General features: G+C 37.4%; 1 protein-coding gene across 1 annotated transcript in view; it reads right to left on the bottom strand.

The window, feature by feature from the left end:
* ST6GALNAC3 (ST6 N-acetylgalactosaminide alpha-2,6-sialyltransferase 3) overlaps positions 1-22,502 on the bottom strand; it is a 214,883-nt gene that overhangs the window by 100,633 nt on the left and 91,748 nt on the right. The window contains exon 2 of the mRNA XM_085067856.1: positions 15,979-16,173. Within this exon, the coding sequence (XP_084923982.1) occupies positions 15,979-16,173 (195 nt within the window). The remainder of the gene's footprint in view (positions 1-15,978; positions 16,174-22,502) is intronic.

Here is a 22,502-nt window from a genome sequence, read left to right as displayed (position 1 = left end):
TCAGTCTGTTAAACTAACACAGCAGTAATGGCAGCAGAACGCCACCTCTCTACTTCAGTGGCCACACTATTTTTCCTTTTTAATTATAATGTCATGATTTTTATTGGGAAAATATTTTTCCAACCAGCTCTGGCAAAAATATTTCCCCCTGACCAACTAACATGTCATTAAGAAATAAAATATTCATATTAAAGAAGCATCCAAAATTTTCCATCTAACAGAGAGCCATGTTCCAAAATTCATTATGTAAACTAATTAAGTGGTATTTATCAAAACTATATTCTAGACTGCTTTTTGTGTCTTTCACCCATCAGTTTTCCTTTTGGCAATACAAATTATTCCCTGGACATACAAGCCCAACACCCCAGAAGCATGGCAAAATAAAAGTCTGGAGTTTTGGACTCAGGAAGCCTGAGCTGTGATCTGGCCTGCTACTGACCTGCTTTATGCCTCAGGTAAATGACTACCTCAAGGCTTTGCCAATCTGCAAAACAGAACTGAATTGCTATGCTGGTGTTACTGGAAAAAAAGCCTCCCCACCTCAAACCTCTCCACATGTAATGCTGTTGGTGAAGGAGAAGTATCTAGCATGGTCCATTCATTTAGAGAATTATTGTGCATCCTATTTGCTCTCTGAACATGGGGATCAGTGGAACTCAGCCTCCAACCCTCCAGCTGTCACCCTGCAGGGACTGGGGTACAGGCAGGCAGATCAATTCCAGGGAAGCACAGCAGGAGAAATCTGAGGCATTGGCATGTGCTCCATCAGTCAAATTTCAAATTAATTAAAATTTCTTTCTGCAAAGTCCTCTTCACTTGGTGTGGATTTAGCTACCAGTCAGCTCTAGACATTATGCAAGTAAATACAAAGTTCCTGTAACAGCATGATGGATAATGCTTTCCTCAGGTGCTCACTTTCTGTGCACAGCAGGTGCTAAGATATTAGAATTGAAAATTTAAAATATTTAAAAATCTATGCAAATATATGTTCTAGAGGAAGGATTTCAACTGAGTATTCAAAAGTATAAGGAGGCCATCTCACTGCTAGTAAAACATAATTAGCAAGTGACATAGCTTTTACTTATTAATTATAATTCCTTTGTACCAGCACTACAGGAACTGCAGCAAAAAAAATTATAATCAGCAGAAATCTTTTCTGATGACAGGTGTTTTTTCCTATTAGCTCTGCAAAACATATGAATCCTGAAAGAATGATATTTCCTTTCCGTTTTGCCTAGCAGTGTGTATAAATAAAAACGTTAATGGCCAGGACATAATTTTCAGTATGCTTGTCTTACTTCAGATGTGTGTTTTCTGTTTGGAGCACAGCTGTTCATATTTCCCAACATGAGCCTCAGTGCTGTAAATATCTCCTCTATTGAGGGCTACATCCCTAAACTGCTGCACAGGGGCCACATGCACAAATTGTGTTAGTGCTAATGTAAGCTGTGTGCATGCAAATCCATGCACAGCACTTAGAAAACACAGACCACGGACCTTGACCTCAACACTTTGCCACTGAACCAGAACTGCTCTATTTAAAGCTGTGACTGTGACATAAATCAGGTTTTTCAAAAGGCTTTTATTCAGCTAAAAGACCTCATTCTGGGATAAAATTTAAATAGCTCATGCTGCAGAACTGCATTAATGAAGCAAATTACTCCCAGCAACCTGGAAAACAAAATGATTTGAAAACAGAAGGTAAGATTGTCTGGGGTTTATTGCTACGTTTTTTCAACACTTAGAAGTCTGTGCCGTGTTTAGCTCAATTTCTTCACTTCTGGATCTCAAAAACAAGTCCTTTGCCCGTCAGCATAACACAGCTGGCAGCACTATTGCCTCTCCGCTGGAAGGTCAGGGATTCACATCTCTGCCTGAGACATGGGCTTGTGTCCAATGCTGACACTGCAGCAGAGCGTTTGGGGGATGTCTCTGCACAGCTCGAGCTGCCTGCATTCAGATGAGACACCCCAGCAAGGTCACTGCTGCCCATCAGTGGGGACCACCTGGGTGAAAGGTAACAATCCCATGGCAATTTGCACAGCAGTAGGACAGAAGCACGATGGTCTTAGGAAATAATTGCTTTGGGTGTCTGAGAATCTTTGGAAGCAGTTGTTAAGCAAAATAATAGAAATCCATGGAGCTATCCAAACCATGCCAAGGATATTTTCCTCCTTACTCTGCAAAGCTTTCTTTGTTTAGGAGAGAGGGTGCCATAGCTCTAGGAACAATGCGAGCACAGAGTTCAAATACACATTAATACCGTTTGTACAGATGTAGCATATGTGCATTTTTGGAAACATGGATTCATGAGTTTCCAGTTTTCTGATGGAAAATTTGAAATAACATTTTTTTATTAATATTAATATTTACAATAATTACCAAATTAGGTATCTTTCAGTCAGTCTGCTGCTTTAGGGAGAGGGGGTAAATGCAAGAAACATGAGCATGGGAAATAAAAGCTATTTCTGCACCAGTTTTCTCTGAGCAGTCAAGAAGTTGGTTGGTAACAAAATGGTTGGTGACAAAAGTGGTGGCTTGTGACCATCTACCCACTCTGTGCCCAGGCTTTGTGACTACAGAGACAGAATCTGATGAACAGACATGGGAATTTTTTTCTCTCTCACAGGATCAATCTATATTGTAAGACCAAGAGCAGAAAGAAAGAATGGTACAACTCCTGAAGAATGTAAGGCTGTTGCTCTGAAGGCAGTGAAATATCACATCTTTTAATAAGAGCTAGAACAATACAGAGATAACCTAAGTGTCATGTAAGCAGGGTTACTGTGCTTGGGAATTTGGGCAGTCACTGAAATCTCCCTTTATGGGCAAGGTTTTCACCTTCTCTTCATGGACTATAAACAACTTAGAAAATTTCTCTTTTTTGTTTGTTTTGTTTTTAAATCAGACACTGTCTGAAACAAAGATGGGGTGAATCACAAGCCTATAAAGCAATCTTTGGGTACAACAAGAGATTTGATTAAAAAGAAAAAAAAAAAAAAGGCATCTGAATTGACTTGCAGGCAAGAAATTATAAAACACATTTTTTTTTCCAAAGAAGCCCTTACAAGGAAACTGAGAGGACTTGCTTCATTTCAGGTACTGATAAAATAGAGCTCTTCATTCTGTAAACTTGAGAAATCCTAGGGAAGTCTCAAGAAAGGAAATATGTTGCTTTATTCATTCATGTGACAGGGGAAATAAAAATTTAAAAAATCAGAAAAAAGCCAAATTGGACTAAAGTTGTACTTGACCACAACTGAAAATGAGAAGCAAAATGTAATATATACATAGTAGATAGTGGAATAAAATTAAGCATACAAATAAAATTGCTGCTTCTATAAAAATAAGAAATACACATATACTTAACATTTATCATGGGAAAAATTCCAGTGAAGTTACAATTAGATTTTGAGAGTAATTTCAGCAGCAACCGATTTCATTTCTACAACACTCTAATGATTTCATCAGTAACAAATTATCTAGGTAGTATCACACTGGAAAGTTTAAGGATGGCACCATTAAATAGCATCCATAATTGTTACAATCAACTACATATTACACAAAAGGGTGCATTTCCAGATGACTGTTAAATGTACCAATTTACCAGATTAGCATTCTGCTAAAAGTAACACTCTGAGCCTTCAAGAACCTATTACCTGTGGACCAAAGCTCATGTCAAGTCCATTTTCTGCTGCCAAATGAAACTGGGCATCCTTTCACAATAGAATTTTTATTACAGCCACAAATGCTACTGATTACTATAAACTGTTCTGCTATGGAGGGGCAAAACATGGGGGTTTTAAATGCCACTGAGCACAGGGCTGGGTAAGCTGATATGCTGAACAGATGCAGATGTTTCTTTGACTTGTTCAGTCTCCTTTGCTCTTAGAACTGTTGCAGGGAGCTGTGACCTGTGCTTTGCAAAGGGTGACAGAATGTGGGCTATGAAATCAAAAAACACTGGATCTGTTTAACAGGAAGGGAATCTTGCAGACACACACAGAGGTTCCACAAAGCATGAGAACCTGAGGTTTCATTTAAAATGATACTGGAGCAAACCTAAACATGCAATCTAGAAACACACTTGCCCTCCCAAATCACCACAACCATTAAATAATAGACACTACCTCTGTGTAGAGCACTGCTAAAAATCATGCTATCTCAAATACAAAACAGTAGTAAAAATCTTGGACATCCTTAGGCAGATAAATACTTCACTGCATCCAGAAATCACTAATGGTTGTATAGAGAGAGAGAGATACTTGCATTGGAAAGAAACAAGAAAGCTACATTCATGAATCCTCTAGCGCTTCAAACAGATTTTAAGATGCATTATGCAATAATATCTACTCACTCACATCTAACACAGAAATGCCTGTTAGTGATATGTAGTTGCTAAAATTATATTTATGTTTATAAAGGTCTTGCCAGACAAACTAGATTTTTCAAAGAAAAATGACATGCTTAGTGAGTGAAGGGAAATTACTAGAGGCATTCTTGCATTTACTAAAGACTGATAAAAAGACAGATTTTCAGGAATTCAGAATACAGCTTCCTAGATAATTGGACAATTAATCTGAATGTACAAGAAATACAAATGTATATACAAATCAAGTGTTCTGAACATAAAATGAAGCTCTAATTTCTTAACAGATCTATTGTGTTATTCCATTATGAAAACTGTTCCTCTAATGAACAAGGGCATTTAAACCACAAGAATGCTACTGCAGACTGAATGGAAAAAATTATGACCAAAAATCCTATTTTCAAGAATAACTTAAACCACTATAAGCTTTCTGATATGGACTGAAACAAATGAACAAGAAAAACCCCATGAAACCACAAACCAAACAACCAAAAAAAAATCTTTCCCTTTTAGTTCTAAAGCTTTTAAATTGGCCTCATACAACACCATTTTTGTGATCTTTTCCTTGCTAAATCTGCTTTATCTTTACAAACAATCTTCAGGAGAAAAAAAATGGTATTTGCAGAAAGAGTGCACAAAGCATGAGGAAAGTAACATGCTGGGCATCATCTTGGAAAACAATGAAGTGATTTATCTCATGGAAAAAGATCCAAGACATGATAGGAAAAATAAACCCAAGGTAATTTTGTATCTAGAAGCAGAGGTACCATATTAGGTCACCTCTCTTCCATTACAGCCAAATCCCATATTGAGTTCTAGGAAAATGAGCAGCAAGAAGTGAGGAAAAGTTGGGCTCTTGCTGTGGATGATTTAGGAAACATAAGGAAGAGTTTTGCTTGAAAACATTGTTATAAGGGTAAAACTGCAAGTGTCTGTATGAACTGGAAGAAAAAAAAGAATAAGTAGAGACATTTAGGATCTTTAAAAAAACAGGAAATGAAGATACATAAACAGGTGTAAAATTTCCCATATCTCCATCTCAGCAAATAATCAAGTGGTACCACATGACCTTCTAAGCAACTGTGGGAAAAGGCTCAAGAACTGCAATTATAAAAACAAGCAGGTTAAAACCTGAGATAATGTGGAATATGGGTCAATCATGTACTAGCAGGAAAATGAGTCGCCACCTGGCTTTCTTCAGCTCTAGGTTTTAATTTTTTGTATATGCAACTATTTAGCACACACTGAAACTAGCAGAGAAATATATGCATTATTCATGCTATTTGTGGTAGACATGCACTGTAGTTTCAGTGAACAGACTGGAAGTAATACCAGAGGAAATAGAAGCCTTAGAGGAAGACACTAATCTCAGAAAACTCAGAGAGTCACTGTAATTTTTTTTAAGGGTTCTCTTATGGTAATAGTTCTGTTTGCAGAAAAATTATTTCTGCGCTATTCAGATAAACAACCTCACAGAGGGCCATTTCTTCGCCAGGAAATGAAGAGTGGATAACACCCACCAGAACGGGAGCAAGCCATTTAGGAGCAAGTGGAGGGAGCTCCACAAAGCTGGTTCCTCTGTCATTATCAACAGCCTATACATAACAAATGATCAAATGATTTAGATTTTACAACAGAACTTACCTCGCATTGCAGCCAGCAGAGGTGGCAACTAATTTTAAACAGGAAACAATATCACCCCTGTCTATTGCTTGAAAATGACTTCTCATCTACAATTATCTGTCAGTTTTGCTTTCTCATTTTCAGCTATCACCAGCCCCCATACCTACAAAAGTACTTTCTCCTTGATGCTCATGCTCAGCTCCAAAATAATTTATTAGGAGTTACACATGCTTATCAAAGACAGACAGGATTCATGCAGAAATTAATGGCAGTCTATGGAAGTTGCTATATATCATTATATAATACATGCCAACACTGCTGTCACAGTACGTCGATTGCTTCATCCTTTGTCAATCAGAATAAAGCATTAGTGCAGTGCAAGGATTATTTCTGTTGTTGTTCTGACAATAAAGTTCTGGCTGTAATACAATGGGAATAAGGGATAATCTACCCAGGATAGTAGATTCACAATCAGTTTATGACAGTCAATATGACTGTAACATTTTCATTTTTGAACATGACCACAAGTAACTTGATCAAAAAATGTTCCTTGCTTTTTATAAACATGAATCCTTTACAAACATGATGATCCTGAAGCAGTAAAGAGTACTTTGGTCCACACCAGCAGCAGGACAGAAATTGAGGCTAGCTCCTAAGAGATCCAGCCTGTTCCTCTGTCCATTGTCTTCTGAGTAAAAGATCAACACTAATAATCATTATTTGCCTTACAATAATGTTACCAGCTCCATCAGATGTCACCAAGAGCATATTCAACACCAAGGGCCAGCTGGAGCAAAAATGAACAGGACAGCTCCAGAGTGAACTCACCAGCACAGAGGATCCCAAAGGATGGTCCCACTACCTCCAAGGCACTCTCCTGTGGGACTCTTTGAAGGTCTACCACGGAGCTGATTAATGAAGAAGCACCATCTGCTATGTGTCTGAGAAAATTGCATTTTTCTGGCTCCTAACCAGAGAGCCAGTTCAGCCTCCAAAAAGGGCCTGTACTCAGCCTTCAAATAAACTTTTTTTGGGGCTCACTCTGTTTGAAAAAGAAGTCATTCTTTTAAGGACATCAGAAAGAAACTTAAAAAGGTACATGAACTCTGACCTGAGACACAATTTTGCCACAGGTTCTTCTGATTTGAAATCTATTTCCAGATGATTTTCCAAAGCCTGCCACCAGAAGTCTGGATCAATGCATTCATCTTGAGGCCACATCTTGACTCCATTAGGAATCAAACTTTGTGCAGAATACAGCAGTAGGTGGCTTAAGAGCAGCCTCTTATCTCCTAAATCTCCAATCTATGCCTTCAAAGCTGTCTTAAATAGTAGTGTATTTTGGGGGGAAAGGAAATCTTATAATCTAGTGAAAAAAAATTTGGGCAGCAAAGGGCACGCCAAATTGGAGGGGAAGCTGAAGAAAAATCAGCAGTTTTGGACTGCATCGACTGGCTCTAAAAAGGAAGAGCTAACAGCAAATAGAAGCGACATTACAAATCTTTTACATGCTAGAAATAAGATGACACAAGAAACTGTATTGTAAGCTGGAAAATGTTGATAAATCAATAAAATTAATTATACAAAAACCACCTGAGAACAAACCTGTCATTCATTGATCAATTACATAATACACTGTATGTCATCAAATACAGGGTTATTGTTTTTACCTAAAGGCCAGACTTTATCCTTCACCTTGGTATTTAATTTCTGTTGTAGGACATTTGCCAGTGCTGATCTAAGCTTTCAGTGTACTGCCCTGGAACTACTTTGCAGTGAATCCTGTGCATGCAGTCAGACATTTCATAGGAGTCTGAAGGCATCTGAGTAAAAGCTTAGAAATACACTTTTTCAACTTGATGCACTCCAGAAATTATATTTTCTCTTTACAAGTGTGAATCCTAGGCACCAGCACTGAAAGAGGCAGAAAGGAGGGAGGGTGGTAGCATCACTGAACCAGAACCAGGGAAATCAACCCAAACCAACTTGCCCTTTGGCTGGTGTAATACTAATATGAGACCCTTGAGTGCTCTTTGCAGTCTCTAACTGGAGCAAAGCAGGTTTCATCCCCTGGAGAAATATTGATCTAAGACTGGGAGCATTTTCATCAATTTCAAATACAAACCCTGGATCCTAACTACAAGAAACTCTTAAAGACAAATCCAAGAAGTGGTACTCCGAAAAATGATGCAATTAGTGGCAGAAAAGAGGACTTGACTGGTAGGAAAAGGTAAAGGCAGTAATGTGCATCCCTGGGGTTGCAGATTAAAATGGAGGATGAATCGTTGCTATTAAGAGGACAATCCCAAAATCACGCTAGTAATTCCTCTGCACTTGTTTTGGGATTTTCATTTAACGCTGTATTTATTCATTTAATGGGCCAACTGCTTTTCTAAGTGATGGAAAACAAGAGATTACTGTAATCTCTGACTAGCTCCAGATGGAAAATGTATCAATTACAGACAAAGGAAAATAAAGATGGAAGAAAGAAATGCTGCAGGTAACACAGAACTTAATTTTTCTCCCTCCCATACCTACCCAGATTGAATTGGTTTTCATTTTAGGGTGCAACCCCATGGACACCATTTACCATGAACTTTTCAACATTGGTGGTAAGATAATTTATCGGTTTAGAGGTAGTTCAAAAATGATTTGCGACAAGTACACAAAATTTACAGCCACACCCACAGAAAATGGAGCTCCTTGTAACAGAAACTGTAAGTCTATTAAGTAGAGCTCTAAGATGCACACACTGCCAGGATAGAAATGCCAGTAAAATGGGCATGAGGTGTTGGATACAACTGTAATACAGGTCTCTCACAGACCAAATAACACATATTTGGTAGTATGGCCTAATGTATTCAGCCAGACAAGAGAAACCATGGCAAGAAAAGCAATTATTGCTGGTACAATCTGCATCTGCTCTAAGAGGGTCTCTGAGCTCATTTCTCTCTATGCAGCACTTAAAAGTCCACCTGTTCCATGCTGGTCTGAGAGCAGATAGCACAGATTAACAGCTCAAATATGCAGTTAAGGTTCACATTTTAATCAAACAAAAAGCTTAAGAGAAAAAGGCTCATGTGATAGAAACTTTCCACCCACTCAGAGAACAATAAAAAAGACAAAACTCTGTGCTCAATCCGCAGAGCCTCACAGCAGAACCTGAAGCTGCCAAACGCAGGCTATGACAGATGGCCATGGGAGCAAACTTGGAAAGCAAAGGCTTTCAAGGAAGATGGCTGTGGCTTTAAAGCTAACTAGTAATTGGCACGGCTGTCAGTGTTAGGAGTCTGTCTCTTGAGCGAGTTCTAGCTGCTGTGTTTACATGTGCACCCACGCCCATGTGTCTGTGTGCCCGTGTGTGTGTGGCTGGCACGCCGCTCCTGCAGGGAAGTGTTAACAGCCTTGGGTCAGCTCTGTGCTGTGCATGTCTGCCAGAATAGCTGTGCTGGGCAAGAGCTCAAAGAGCTGAACTCACTGATTGCCGCAGCCAGCAGGAAGCCCTCGTGTAGGAATGATTATAAGAGCAAAATTCCATTTTTACTGTCGCTTTTTACTCTGTGGTGTGTTTTATACACCAATACAAAGTGTACCCTAGTCACCATCACCACATCCAAAACTAGTGACACTCTGCTGCAAAGGAGACCTGGAATCTGTGTGAGAAATGGCCTCCAGTTTTAAACCCAGGAGGGTGACACTGGGCTTCTTTTAATGAAGGCATTCTCATTTTTAAACAGCAGTAGTGGGAGCATATTCAGGGAGGAAATGATAGGGCATTGCTTTTGAACTGGAACACCAAGGAGACACCTCGCCTGCCCCTAATGCAAACCAGCCCATCCTTCATTTGGCAACTATCACTGACAGAAGCTGAAATCACCTCGTGGTAACAGAATTCAGCTCTCATCCAGAGTAATATCAGTAAGTTCCTCCTTCCTCCCCTTGACAAGCCTCACTCTCATCTGCTCATCGGGAGCCCATCTTTCCTATTTTCCCTAGAGGTTTGGTCTCATTCAAGAAGACATTGCACCAAACCTCTCTGCTATTTTCTTTACCAGTCCAAAGAATACTCCATTCACTTTTCTGATCCACCTGCCATTTAAACTAAAACAAAACCTTACTGACAGAACTTTGCCTATCAAGCTAGTTAACTGCAAAAGTCAGCTTTTTCTCTGTATTCCAAATGGTCTCTAGTCAATTTTCAAGGTGTCGTCTCTCTCATTTGGAGAGACATTCACATTTTTCACATGGAGAACACAACTAGCACCTTCTCAGCAAGGAGACTGACATTAGCAACTATAACCCTACCCTTCAGCAGCAGTAAGAAAAATCCTCAAGAAGGTGGGTGAATCTCTGAAAATTACATATAACCAAGGTGGATGGCAACTCTTTGATACCAGTAACCTTCTGCTATATAACCTATAAGCTCCATTCAACAGATCAATTCAGCCCATGACTGCATCGTACACATTTATTTCTACCAGCCCAGGTCCTTTAGGGATTGACTTTTGATGGCACAGCTCACTGGCTGATAATAATCTCTTCTCAAGTCCCTTAGTCTTTTTTTTTTTTTGAAAGCAGAGCTGCCACACAAGCAGCACTGCTTGACTCATCACACTGAGGCTCTGTGTGGAGCAGATTTAACTCCTCTGTATAGAATACTTGATATATTTATCCTGGCACTTGACTTTTTCCTCATGAGACACCATCAGAGTCATGGCAGCTTTAAAAACCTAAGCTAATTCCATATATACAGGAGGAAAATGGCTGAGCTGGCAGGATTTACTCCACTGATGACACACATTATCTGTGCTCCCTTCTCTCCTGTGGGTTCATAGCAGCCTGAGTGGTTTCAAGTGGACCTTGCAGCTTATTCAGATCATTCTCTCTTCTTCCAGGCCAAAAGAGGGTTGGAAAGAGGAAGAGGGCAGTGGGGACTCTGGTGATAATTTGTTTAGTGAGGTCTATTTCTACAATACAAGATGTGCTCCTGGAGTTGCTCATTTGGTGATTAAAGTCTTTGGCAGGAATTTTATTTCTGAATGTGTGCCTCTGGCTCCCAGAGCCAGGAATGGGAGCTCTGGTAAAGTCAGAAAACACAAGAGGGGTGTGGGGACAGGAACCATCAACCCACCACATGAATGTCTATCAAAAGTGTGACATGCAATGGGATTGGCATTTAAATGTTATGTAACCAATCCTTCTGCAATACTTTCAAAGAAAGTTGTTCCTGACAATTTTATAAAATGGAATCAGAAAAATATCCAGAAGAAGACATTGCATGTTTAGTTGTACTTTCATCATTACCATTATTGTTATTACATGATTTCTGAGGCTGAAATAATAAGTAACTGTGCAACTGGTAAAAAACTATGCCATAGAAGGGATATAAATGACAAACTACTATGAAACAAATGACCTTTTCTTAACAAAATATCCTATGAATTTTTAAGTTGTAACAATGAATAAGATCCCAAAGGAAAAGACAGGACAGAAGTCATCAATGTGTCAGAAATCAAATACTAAAGCAACTTTCTGTCACAGTCAGTTTTGACTGATGTAGCTTTTTGGCCTCTCTAGGACCCAGAGTATGAAACAAGCATCTCTGAAGTCAGCTGAACATGCCATTCAAGTTCACAGTCTGATACCTTCTCTTCTGACATGAAAGCCAGAGCTATTCCCCAAGTTTCTCTTCATAGTAAGTGTCATTTTCATCCATTACTAACAAAAGCAAAACAAACCTTCCCAGGTTGGTTGCTAGCTTTACATATTTTTAATATTTCTTATAAAAATTTCAGTCTTTTTGCAAATTTTTTCTTACTTCCAATACCTGGAGAGAAACTAATATTAAAATATTCATCACATTCTTTGCTTTCTTCATGCATTTTTTAATTTAGTTTTTCAAGTTTTGTAAGAAGATGGTTTCTCATGATTGGTGTGGATCCACCCTATGATTATTTCTAACATGCTGACAACTGTGCTTTTGCTATTGATAAAATGGTATGTGCCTTATTTTACGGCCAGAGAGCATAATACAACCTGTATTTCTGCAAGGTATGTTAGTTTTCCTCTACATTTCAGGTAATTTTCAAGTGCACTTCCTTTATTCTGTTAACAAAAATAATAAAAAGGACACCATAAATATGTATAAGGTCTGTAGCCTTCTCCTGGCTATATTCATATCTAGGATATTTCATTTGTGGAAACCTCCACTGATTTCAGCCAAGTTCTACTACAGAACTTCTGGCAAAGAGGAAAATAAAGGATCCAGATTTAGGGGGTCCAGTCACACACATTTGTAGCCGTGGTGAGCAATTAATGTTTGTACACAGGTCTGTTCAGGTTAGGGACAAAATGGTTTGTGACAATACAATCCAAATGTATTGCTTCAATATCAATTCAGTTTTGATGAGTTTTTCAGTTACAACAAGACTTTTAAAAAGTCTTAAATGCTACAATGCATGTTCCTATTATCTAGTGCTCATCACTGTGCTGCAAGATTCTTCAATGTTCATGACACAAAGGCACTTTGCTCCCTCAGAATTCATTTTAGAGGAAGCCATTAGATCTCACAGTTGCAGTTTAATGCAGGTATTTTAGGTCATCTCAGAACTTACCCTTTTCCAAGAACAGTTTTAATCTTTGTTCAGTACTTGAATATATTTTTATAATTATATTTCAAGTGTTATTGCAGCTATATTTCAGATTTTACGTATGTAGGAAAATGCTATATTATTTTAATACTGACGGTAGACTAAAAATCTATTCAATATTCACCTTTCAGGAAGCACAATCAAATATCCAAGAACACTATTAGACTTGCCTAGCATAAAGTTTCAAACTGCTAATGGATTTTAAATTGATGTCATAATGCTGCAATTTAAATACATGATGTTCATTAATTTTGCCAGAACTCTTTGTAGAGTAGGAGTGGTATGAAAGAAGGAGGAAGGTTATATTTTCTCTACCTGCTTCTTTTTATCTGCTTCCCCATTTTTGATGTACAAAAAGAATCATTACATCAGTTTGGCATGGGGGGTTATGTTTATTCCCCTGACAATAGGTTTTAATTAGGTAACCACTGTGGAGCTGTATAAAATTAATATTTTCTATGAAAAAAAATCTCCAGGAATAGGATAAAAATAACTAACACATGATAGATGTGACATTTCCTAAAGACAGATTTCATGGAACCTCTCACCAAAAAATCCATAGGCACAAAGTGGAGGAAATAAGGGACAGAAAGGTCATCTTGCTCATACACCTCCTTTTTACTGAAAGGTCAAAATTCACGTATTGAGCGAGACAGCAATATTGCAAAACAGACAGGGAGAGCTTCCCACAAATCTCAAGGAGTCACCACGGATGTGAAAACTGAAAAGGGAAAAGAGATCACATCGTGGAGGGCTACTACAAGATCCTCTTCTACTGAGGGGTGTGAGGGTGGGCTCTGGATGCAAATATTCTAGGTGAAGAATTTTCTATTTCAGAAATATCTCAAAAGTGAAACTAAAATGTGTCTAGACATAATGGCCCACTATATGCAACACTTCACATCTATTTGTATTTCAAATATAATATATTTACTGTATATAAAGTCAGCTTTTCCAAAGCTGTTGCTATAGCTACAAATCAAGGAAACCATGGCAACCACACTGTATTATGTACAGCCTTAATTGCAGATTAAGTTATGTCTCTCTTTGCATTTTGTATTAAATATTCCCATACAATCTAGTTTTAGTAATCTTAAATTTTTTCAGACTTTTTAATAATAAAAATTCCACATTATTAAACTGTAAAGTCAAAAACACAACACCCTTGAAATATGTCTTTACAGCATTATTCTGATCATACCTTATAATAGCCACATCATTGTTTTGTACTTGAGATAAACACTAATGTTCATATCAACATATTTCCTGATCTTTTTTAACAGAAATGATTGATCACTACCACTTTACCCAAGTAATTGATTTGCCATCATCTCATAAGATTTTTCAAATCTCATCCCACTCAGCCTTACCCCAAAAGAAATCATCTCCTCATAAATTAAACTTTTATTGCTACAGATTAAAGTTTTGGGGTTTGGAACTTTTTTTTTGTTTGGTTTGGTTTTTCTTTTTCTTCAGAAGGTAAGTATGCAATAGAGAGACAGCAAAGGCAGAGAAATAGTTCATTCTATATTTTCTAGCTTCCCTGTAAATTCAGACGACTGACGGGGCTGGTGGCAAATAACTCTAATTCCTCTGGTTTGTTGACCTTGTACATTTAAGTATTTAAGTACAATTTACAATAAGCAAGCCAGGTTCAGGTTCTTCATTATCATTTTAATTAGCAAACATTAATGCAATCTGCAAATTCAAGGGGGAAAACAACTGAATTACTAAATTTAAGGAGTCCTTCATTACCTACGCTAAATTGAGACAAATGTTTTACTAATCAATACTGGTCACCAGCTTTCAGGACATTCAGTTCCATTTACTGTTAGAACTTCCAAATCAAATTTTATCAAATTTAAGAATGAATTAAAGCACTCACAAACTACTTCTAACCTCTGATGAAGGCAATGGTGAATAAAAATGGATTAGCATGCTCCTCTCCTCTCCAGTTATCAGTTCAGACTGATAGTGATCAAGTGACTGTGGCAGCTCTACCTCATTCAGATTCCAGGCCTGCCACCCTGCCAACAACCCAGGGACATGCAGAACACGCTACCCTCTCATTTCTAGAGAGATGAAGATGCTGGATGAAGATTTAACCCTTTTGAACTCAACAGCACCTCCCATTCTTTTCACTGGGACTACGATTCACACCTGAACAGTTTTCCTTTCAGGTGCTTGTCCTTTTTCTGCTTTGCAGATAATGTGCTTTGGCCTCCAAAATAGTGCTGCATCTTACAGGGACAATGACTAAAAGCTACATAAGTTTAAAAGAAGCTGCGTCCTAAAAACTGCCTCTGTCTCATTCTGATTTTCATGTTTAACCCACTAAAGGCAGGATAATAACTAACTAGTCCAATACACTTACAGGACTAAATATAATGAAGTGGTAAAGTATTTTCATGCTCTATAAAAGCTGTTACGGGAATGAATTTCACTCATTAATAATTTCAGTTTTTTAGAGAAAAATAGCTAGCAGTTAGTGCAAGTCTGACAGTATTTCTCATGACTAACAGTGCTATAACTGATCACAAACTATAGAAAGAGTTCATCCTTTTGTGTTGCCTCATTTTGCAAGTTTCCACTGTTAAAAATATTACAAACAGAGAGGAAAAGTCTGAAGAACATGCACCACCACCACCAAAACCCAACAGTATCTCTAAGAATTCTGACAACTAAGACACTTTAAAGCAGGAGTCCCCATAAAACCTAGTTTCATCAGACAAGTATTTTTATCACACAGCAAGTATTTTGCAAAGCAGGTAGAGGTCAATGTATTTTAAAGTACAGAATGGAAATACATACTTGGCTTTGAAATAGCTACCAAGTATTAATGCAATACTTCCAGAAAAATCCAGTGAACTTCTACCTTTATACAAAAGCTTCATGCTCATTTCACAAATCACTCCCTTTTCCTCTTTCATGCCCATATAAACACAATTAAGCTAATTCTTCTTTGGGAATCCCAGGCAAAGTTAAACATTTTTAGGACCTTATTAATACAAACACAAGAAAATTTCCCTTTGCATGAGAGGGATTGAAGGATTGAAAGAAATCTTAAAAATTTTCTTGTTTGTATAAATAAGTTTTCAATCAATCAAGGGTGATTTTCAGGCCAGTTCTCACTAATCTCTCCAATACAGACATGAAGAAATTTTAAAAAAAATTCAATGGTCATTTAAGTGGTAGCAGACTCCTAAAACAGCCACTTTGCTCAGAAAGACTTGTTCAGTTTTTACACTGGGCAGGTTGGTAAAAAATCACTAGATAGGATCAGAGAAAAAGAAATCTACTGGTCCACTTTGCTGGGCTGTTAATACCAGGTCTTACCTCTTGTGTTTTTACATTTATATATCCATAATGAGTTCTCAGAGGCTGCCTTTGGCCATTAGAAAATGGGATCCACTTGACACTGGTTTGTCCAAAGCAGTTTAGGATCAAAGGGAAAGTTACTTCATTTGTGAGACGAACGATGATCAGACAGAGGAATGCTGCAATGAAACTCACAGCAACAATAGACTTTCTCTGTAATGAAAAGAAGAAAGGAAATAAATTATTAAAATTAGGAGTCAGTTTTAATAAAAAAATACATATCTTCAATTGCAGGATGAAGGAAAAATACTTGAGAAAGCTTTACGTGAAATAATTCCTCTGGTAGTCACCTTGCTGCAGGAGCACAAGGAGACAGGTGACTGGATTGTTTTTTTCAATAAATTTGCATTTCAGAGGTTTTCAGAGTTTCTTTTAGAACTGGTCCGCAAATGAGTCAGTTTTGCTCACAAAAAAAGAAACCTTTTTTTCAAGTTTCAAAAAACATCAACTTTAAATTTTATTTGCATTTGGAATAAAGCTTTTATGTAAACATCCACACCAAAGTCTCCACTCAAAATCATCAGTTCTCTAGACAAGACAGTAGACAAAACGAAAACACCATCTGCAATGACACCACACAAAGTTTATTGGGGAGATTACCATCACTACAGATTATTCCATGCAACAGAATTCATGCTCTAACTTTAAATACTTTAGAATAAATTGGTGAAGTCAGCACCACATTCTGCCTTATTCCAGGTTCATGAATTTACAAAGTAAGGCTTTATTATCTCAGACAAGATGACCTCCATTATCAATAATGTAACTGATCTGAAGCCTGTATCTTGTCTTTCCCTTCCACCCCTAACCCATCCAGTCAGTTGGACTGGAGAATGTAACCACAGAAAGATCACAGTTTTTTCCCTGTGTAACTCCCCAGTCTGCTAGTGAAAAACTTGTAAAAAAAAGGATGTTCTCCTTATTTTTTGCAATTTTTTAAAAATACTGCCGTCAATTACTACTGGACAAATTACTTAAGGACAAAACATGTTGGCATGTGTAAAGATTCTAGATACGAAACTCTATCAAAAAGATTATTTTCACATTTTCCCCGAGGGAATGAAACAATTATCATTTACAGGTGTTTTTACTGTGCTTTAATTACATTCTAGGTTTACCTAATTTGCCACAGTTTAATTACTCCACTGAATGTAATGCTATCATTTTAAACAGTAACATTTACAGAAAATACAGAGGAAAAAAAAGTAATTTGCCTAAGGGCCTATACATAAGGGTATGATAACTCTTAATGCTGGATGGCAGAAGCTGATCACCCCAATTCCCATCTACAAATACCACCAACTACTCAGCACAGTCCACATTTAGCACACTTATATTACATGATGGCAGTAATGTCAGAGGTGATGCAATGGTAAAGGCAAGCTCTCATTGCAAGCAGATAAGATGAATCTGTTCTTTGCACAACAGTGAGAACCACAGTGAGCCCACAGCAAATTCAAAGGGATGTTTCTACATTCCCACACACAAGAGTTAACAAAATAGTCCACTGCAGGGGTCAATTGCATAGCTCTATGTTCTGATGTATTGGGAGAATACAATTTGTAAGATAAAAGCAATGAGAGACTGGGCTGGAAAACTTGGGCGAACGAGGTCACTGTGAGGAGAAAAGGAAGAGGAGGATGAAGAAGTATTGTGGCAGTGTGATTCAGTGAGGAACCTCGGGCAGCTAATGGCTGTGCAATGTAAAATTAAAGCCAGCAAATCTTCAGAGGGCAGCGCAGCAGCCACAACCCAATCGCATCTTTCAGAATTCATGGAAGCCACTGCACTTTTCATCATCTGCATTATAACAGATTTACATTAAATTGCAATAAAATGGCTGGGGAGCACTTCTGTGTCACTTCTCTTTGTAGCAGATGGAGTCAGAAACATTTAGCTATATATCAGAGCCTTGTAAGTGCTAAGAGCAGCCAAGATGTGCGGTGCAAGTGATAATCATAAAGCTATGAGAGAGAGCGTGGATTAGTCATATTATTTATTGCAAATCAGAATTAAAATATTGCAAATATTTAAAGGGGAATCTAGAGTCTCATTCCACTACATGAGCATGTTTCAATCAAAACATCCACAGCAGGAAGCAAGATTGCTGCCCTGTATGATGCTACTACCTGATTTCCACATATCCTATCTTCCTGGTTTATTGAATACCACTTTTTACTTCCTTTATTTTGTGCAGATCTGTTCTGAACCTGAAAATATTGCAATCAGCTTCATGTGCTTCTCACAGGGAGTAGTTCTAAATAGTCCTTGCTCTAAGAAGAATTCAGATTGTGTAGCTAGATTTCTTGGCTTTCACTAGCATCGATGCCACCTGATTTTTATATTTCTTTTGTTTAAATGCACTGTACCACCAGATGAAAGAAAAATTGTGGCCTTCTTTTGTATTTTTATGTAAGAAAATATTGTTTGAAAAGGAAAACAGCAAAGATTTTTCTCTGTGTGTTGCTTAGCCAGAAAGAATCTACACTAACGAGAACATTCAAATGAGAGAAAGGAATTTTTACAACAGAAAGGAATTAAGGCATCTGTTAAAATTGTTTTGGAAAAAAAAATCTAGCCACATGCAAACACAATGTTTACTTATCAGCTTGTACAAAGGACGTTTGTGTTAAATATTCAGTTCCCCTGTAATTTTTGTTGAAGGCATGAGATCCAACAAAAGGCATTCTCTGTGGGAAAGACTACTGCAAATTGGCATTTCAGTGGCTCTATAAATTTCACTGTAAAAATATTGAAAAACACCAAACCACATACTTTTCATAATTTTAGCCTTCTTAAGCATCAAGTAAGGAAGTAATCTCAGTGGCTACAGGTATTCTACAGGGCATTTCTAAAAGTAATTTGATTCCCTTAAGTCCCTCTGTTCTTTACCTGCTTACTAAAAAAAAACCCACAAAAAACAAAACGACAAAACAACCAAATCCAGGTGCTATTTGTCATTAAGTGCCTCTTGTAAAATCTCCTTTACTGCAGATAAATGGATTTTGTTATCGGTCCCCTGTTAAAACTTAAAATTTAGCATTTGAGACTCCAGGAATTCTACATGACATTAGGATATGACAGAGAAGTCTGAAGCTATATACAGGGTTGAATACCAAATTGTAATTTGTCTCAAAATTTGTCTGCATCAACATTTTAAATACTCACACATCCTACCATTTGGGAGAGCTAAACCAACACTAATTAGGAAGTCTGCAGAGAAACAAAGCTTACTTCTTCTTAATTTTCAGTTCTCATGAATGCAAATAGTCTCTTAACAAAAGAAATGTTTCTCTAACATGGAAATATCCTCTGTATAAATCTCAATCAATCTTTAAATTTTTTTAGCTAATGTAATGTAGACATTTTGATATTGACAACATTTACATAAGAAATGCATATTCAGCTATAAACATCTTTTAAATGTTTCCCATTTTTCACATACTCAGTGAGGAGCACACAGTAAGATGTTAAAGATTTTCTTAGCTGGACAACTTGCATGGTATATTAGCTTTTCCTACATTTTATTTCATTCACTATAGTACCTGACTAGCCCACATGACAGTGGCAAGAACAAAATTACCATTCTTATGAATAAAGGATCCTGTAGCAGGAGAGTGAAGGAGCTTACCTTTTGTTAATGAGACTAACTCTACCCATCTACTCATTCCCAGTTACAAAAAAAAAAAAAAGAAAAAGCAGTAGAAAACGAGAAACTTGAGATCAAAGCGCATGAACTGTGATACCTGGGACCCCACTGGGCCAAAAGCACACACTGGAACTGAACAGTTTCTTCTAATTCTTTTTACTCAATCCTCACAATAGCACTATCCCACTTTTGGTGTCAATTATTTCTCAGACACCAAGCTCACTCTGTCTAGTATGTATATCAAAATCAATAAGTAGTAGGCATGATTCACACTTCTAAGGCTTCAATTTATATCTATGCTGTTAAAATAAGAATTGAAATAAAAACAGGAGTGCCATACTACTCTGCTGGATAAAATTTAATTAAAAACTTCATGGAAATAAAACAATAACTATTTTCAGGGGCATAAATATATGTATTTGGCAACATGGTCCCTAACATTATTTATAAGCTTCATATCATCTAGTTTTGGCTATTTACCAGTGCCAGGGTGATTCATTAGTTTCAGTTTGGCAGGAACTTGACAGTCTGAACAAGTTTTAGTCATTTTTCTTTCATAATCTGTTAAGAAGTGTGAGATGACAAGATCATTTTTTTATGATTCAATAATGCCTGACAGAATAATAAGACACAAACATTTTTTTTGTGTTGTATACAGTTGTCTAGGAGGGAGAGAGGAAGGAAATATTTTCAGCATAGGAAGATAATTTCTTAAGTTGTAAATTTTACTGAGATCTGTACTAAGTATCTTTATCCTACTTTCTAGCCAGATCACAACACCCTGCCACTTGGCATGTATTATATGGCAGAGACTATCAAGCCACTTCACAAGCAGGAATAAATCCCCACCCTAGTGAGTTTAACAGTAAAAACCCATTTCACAGGTGCATAAACTGAGGCCAAAAGCAAGTTCCCTAAGATCACAAAGAACTCAACAGAAGCTACTCCTAAATTTTCATTCTAGAACTATGTTGTTCCTGAGGTTTATTGTTTTTATTACAAATACTGCCTGAATTTGTTAAATGACAAAGCTGAATACAATATTATGGAAGATTCCAGTAAAGAACCCTTGGAACCAGTGAAGTTCCATGCCCCAAACAGCAATTGCAAATAAACTTTTTTCATAAATTGATTTTTTACAGTACTCATTCTTTCTGTTATTTTTATAGACACATGGCAGCACCAAGATTGGAAGGACAAATGAAAGATAAAGACTTATGTGAGGGCTTTGGGTCTCTCAGATGATACAATACAAGGTAACATTGTAATATTTTCACACCACCTACCTTTACAGGCATAGTGAGTAACTCGATCACTTTTTTAATATCTCTGCACATTATACTACTTTTATTATAGGACTGATGCAGGGTTTCAGCTTTTACTCAAGCATAATACCAATTGAAAACAATAATGGCTACACTTACAGGATTTGTTTCATTTTGTAGACCACTATGTAAAAAATAGTTTTATTTAATTTTCTCTTTTATAGTCTTGAGCATCCCATTTAAATGCTACTTTCTATTACAAGAGAGCATTAAATGAAATTCTTTCAGCACTCTGGTTCAGTATACCTTACTGATTTCACTGATACTGGAAAAAAAACCATGCCTTTCAGCTATTTCTTTTGTCCTGAAACTTCCTCTAACAGGGATGCTGAAGAGATAGTCAAGCAGGGGTCCTAGAAGTTTTCAAAGAGAGAGCAAGACTATATAGCAAAGATCCTTCTAGAAATAGTCATGTGTCAAACATTATTTGCATAAAATCAGTAGCTGAAGATTTACATTTTTCTCTTCCAGAAGTGAAAGTTAACCTGAATATGTTCAAAGACTCCACAGGAGACTGCTGTCAGTGTTTCTCTCTCAGGAGGAGAGAACAAAGCCAGTAGGGGTTATATCACAAGTAAGATCTGGCTTGGTTTCAAAAAACAGTAAAATTACAATTAAAGCAAAATTTTTGGTTTGGGTTTTTTTTCTGGAAAAGGATGTCTTTTCTAAACTGGAATGTAACGACTAGAAAGATGAGAAGTCAGAGCAAAAATGAAGTTCAGTGATGAAGAAGTAAGGCCAGAAATGCAGCATACCTAAAAATAGACAGGAGAGATCCAATGGAAGAAACATGTGCATTTTATCCTGAAAACCGTTTCTTGTAAGAAGGTACCCTGAATCAGGACTGTGTTTGAGGAATTTGGTGTTTGAGCAGGCATGAATAGAAGGCATATTACTTCCTGCATGCCCTCTCTGCAGGAGCTCTGGCCTTTTCTATAGCTGAGGCAGCTCAAGGGCTCTCAAAAACAGCTCGTTGCACCTTGTGTTGTTGTCATTTGTTAAAAATTTGTTACATAATTCAGTTTTCACGATGACTCACAATGCAGTGGTGGTGTGTCTAGGCTCATAGCAGATCAGCATATTCAAACACCTCTTTCATTAAAGCCAAACCTCTGCAGAGTGTGTTCAGGCTCACTGGGGTAAGACCTGAGCAATGAACAAAACAGGAATCAGCACCGTCCAAGTAATTGATGTCACAGCAGCAGTCTGTATTAAAAGCCTTATATAAGAGATAATCCTTCTATATGTAAACTCCTATTATTAGTCTCAGCTAACTGCACAACTTTATTACATACAGAATTCCCATCAAAAAAGAGCACACTTATTTGGGTAATAATATGAAATTATGTAAGGGGAAGAACTTCCAAGTTTCAAGGAGTAACTGCTGAAGTATTTTGAAGGCCTTCCATATGCTATCATGCATAAGAAGTTACTATGTTTGAAAAGCCCCAGTGATTCTGAACCCTTCAAATTGCAAAGCATTGCCACATTTCAGGAATTATTCCATG

This window comes from Lichenostomus cassidix, chromosome 8 (assembly GCF_008360975.1).
Source record: "Lichenostomus cassidix isolate B80296 chromosome 8, HeHo_3.0, whole genome shotgun sequence".
Lineage (NCBI taxonomy): Eukaryota > Metazoa > Chordata > Aves > Passeriformes > Meliphagidae > Lichenostomus > Lichenostomus cassidix.
This window is presented reverse-complemented; position numbering and strand designations above follow the sequence as displayed.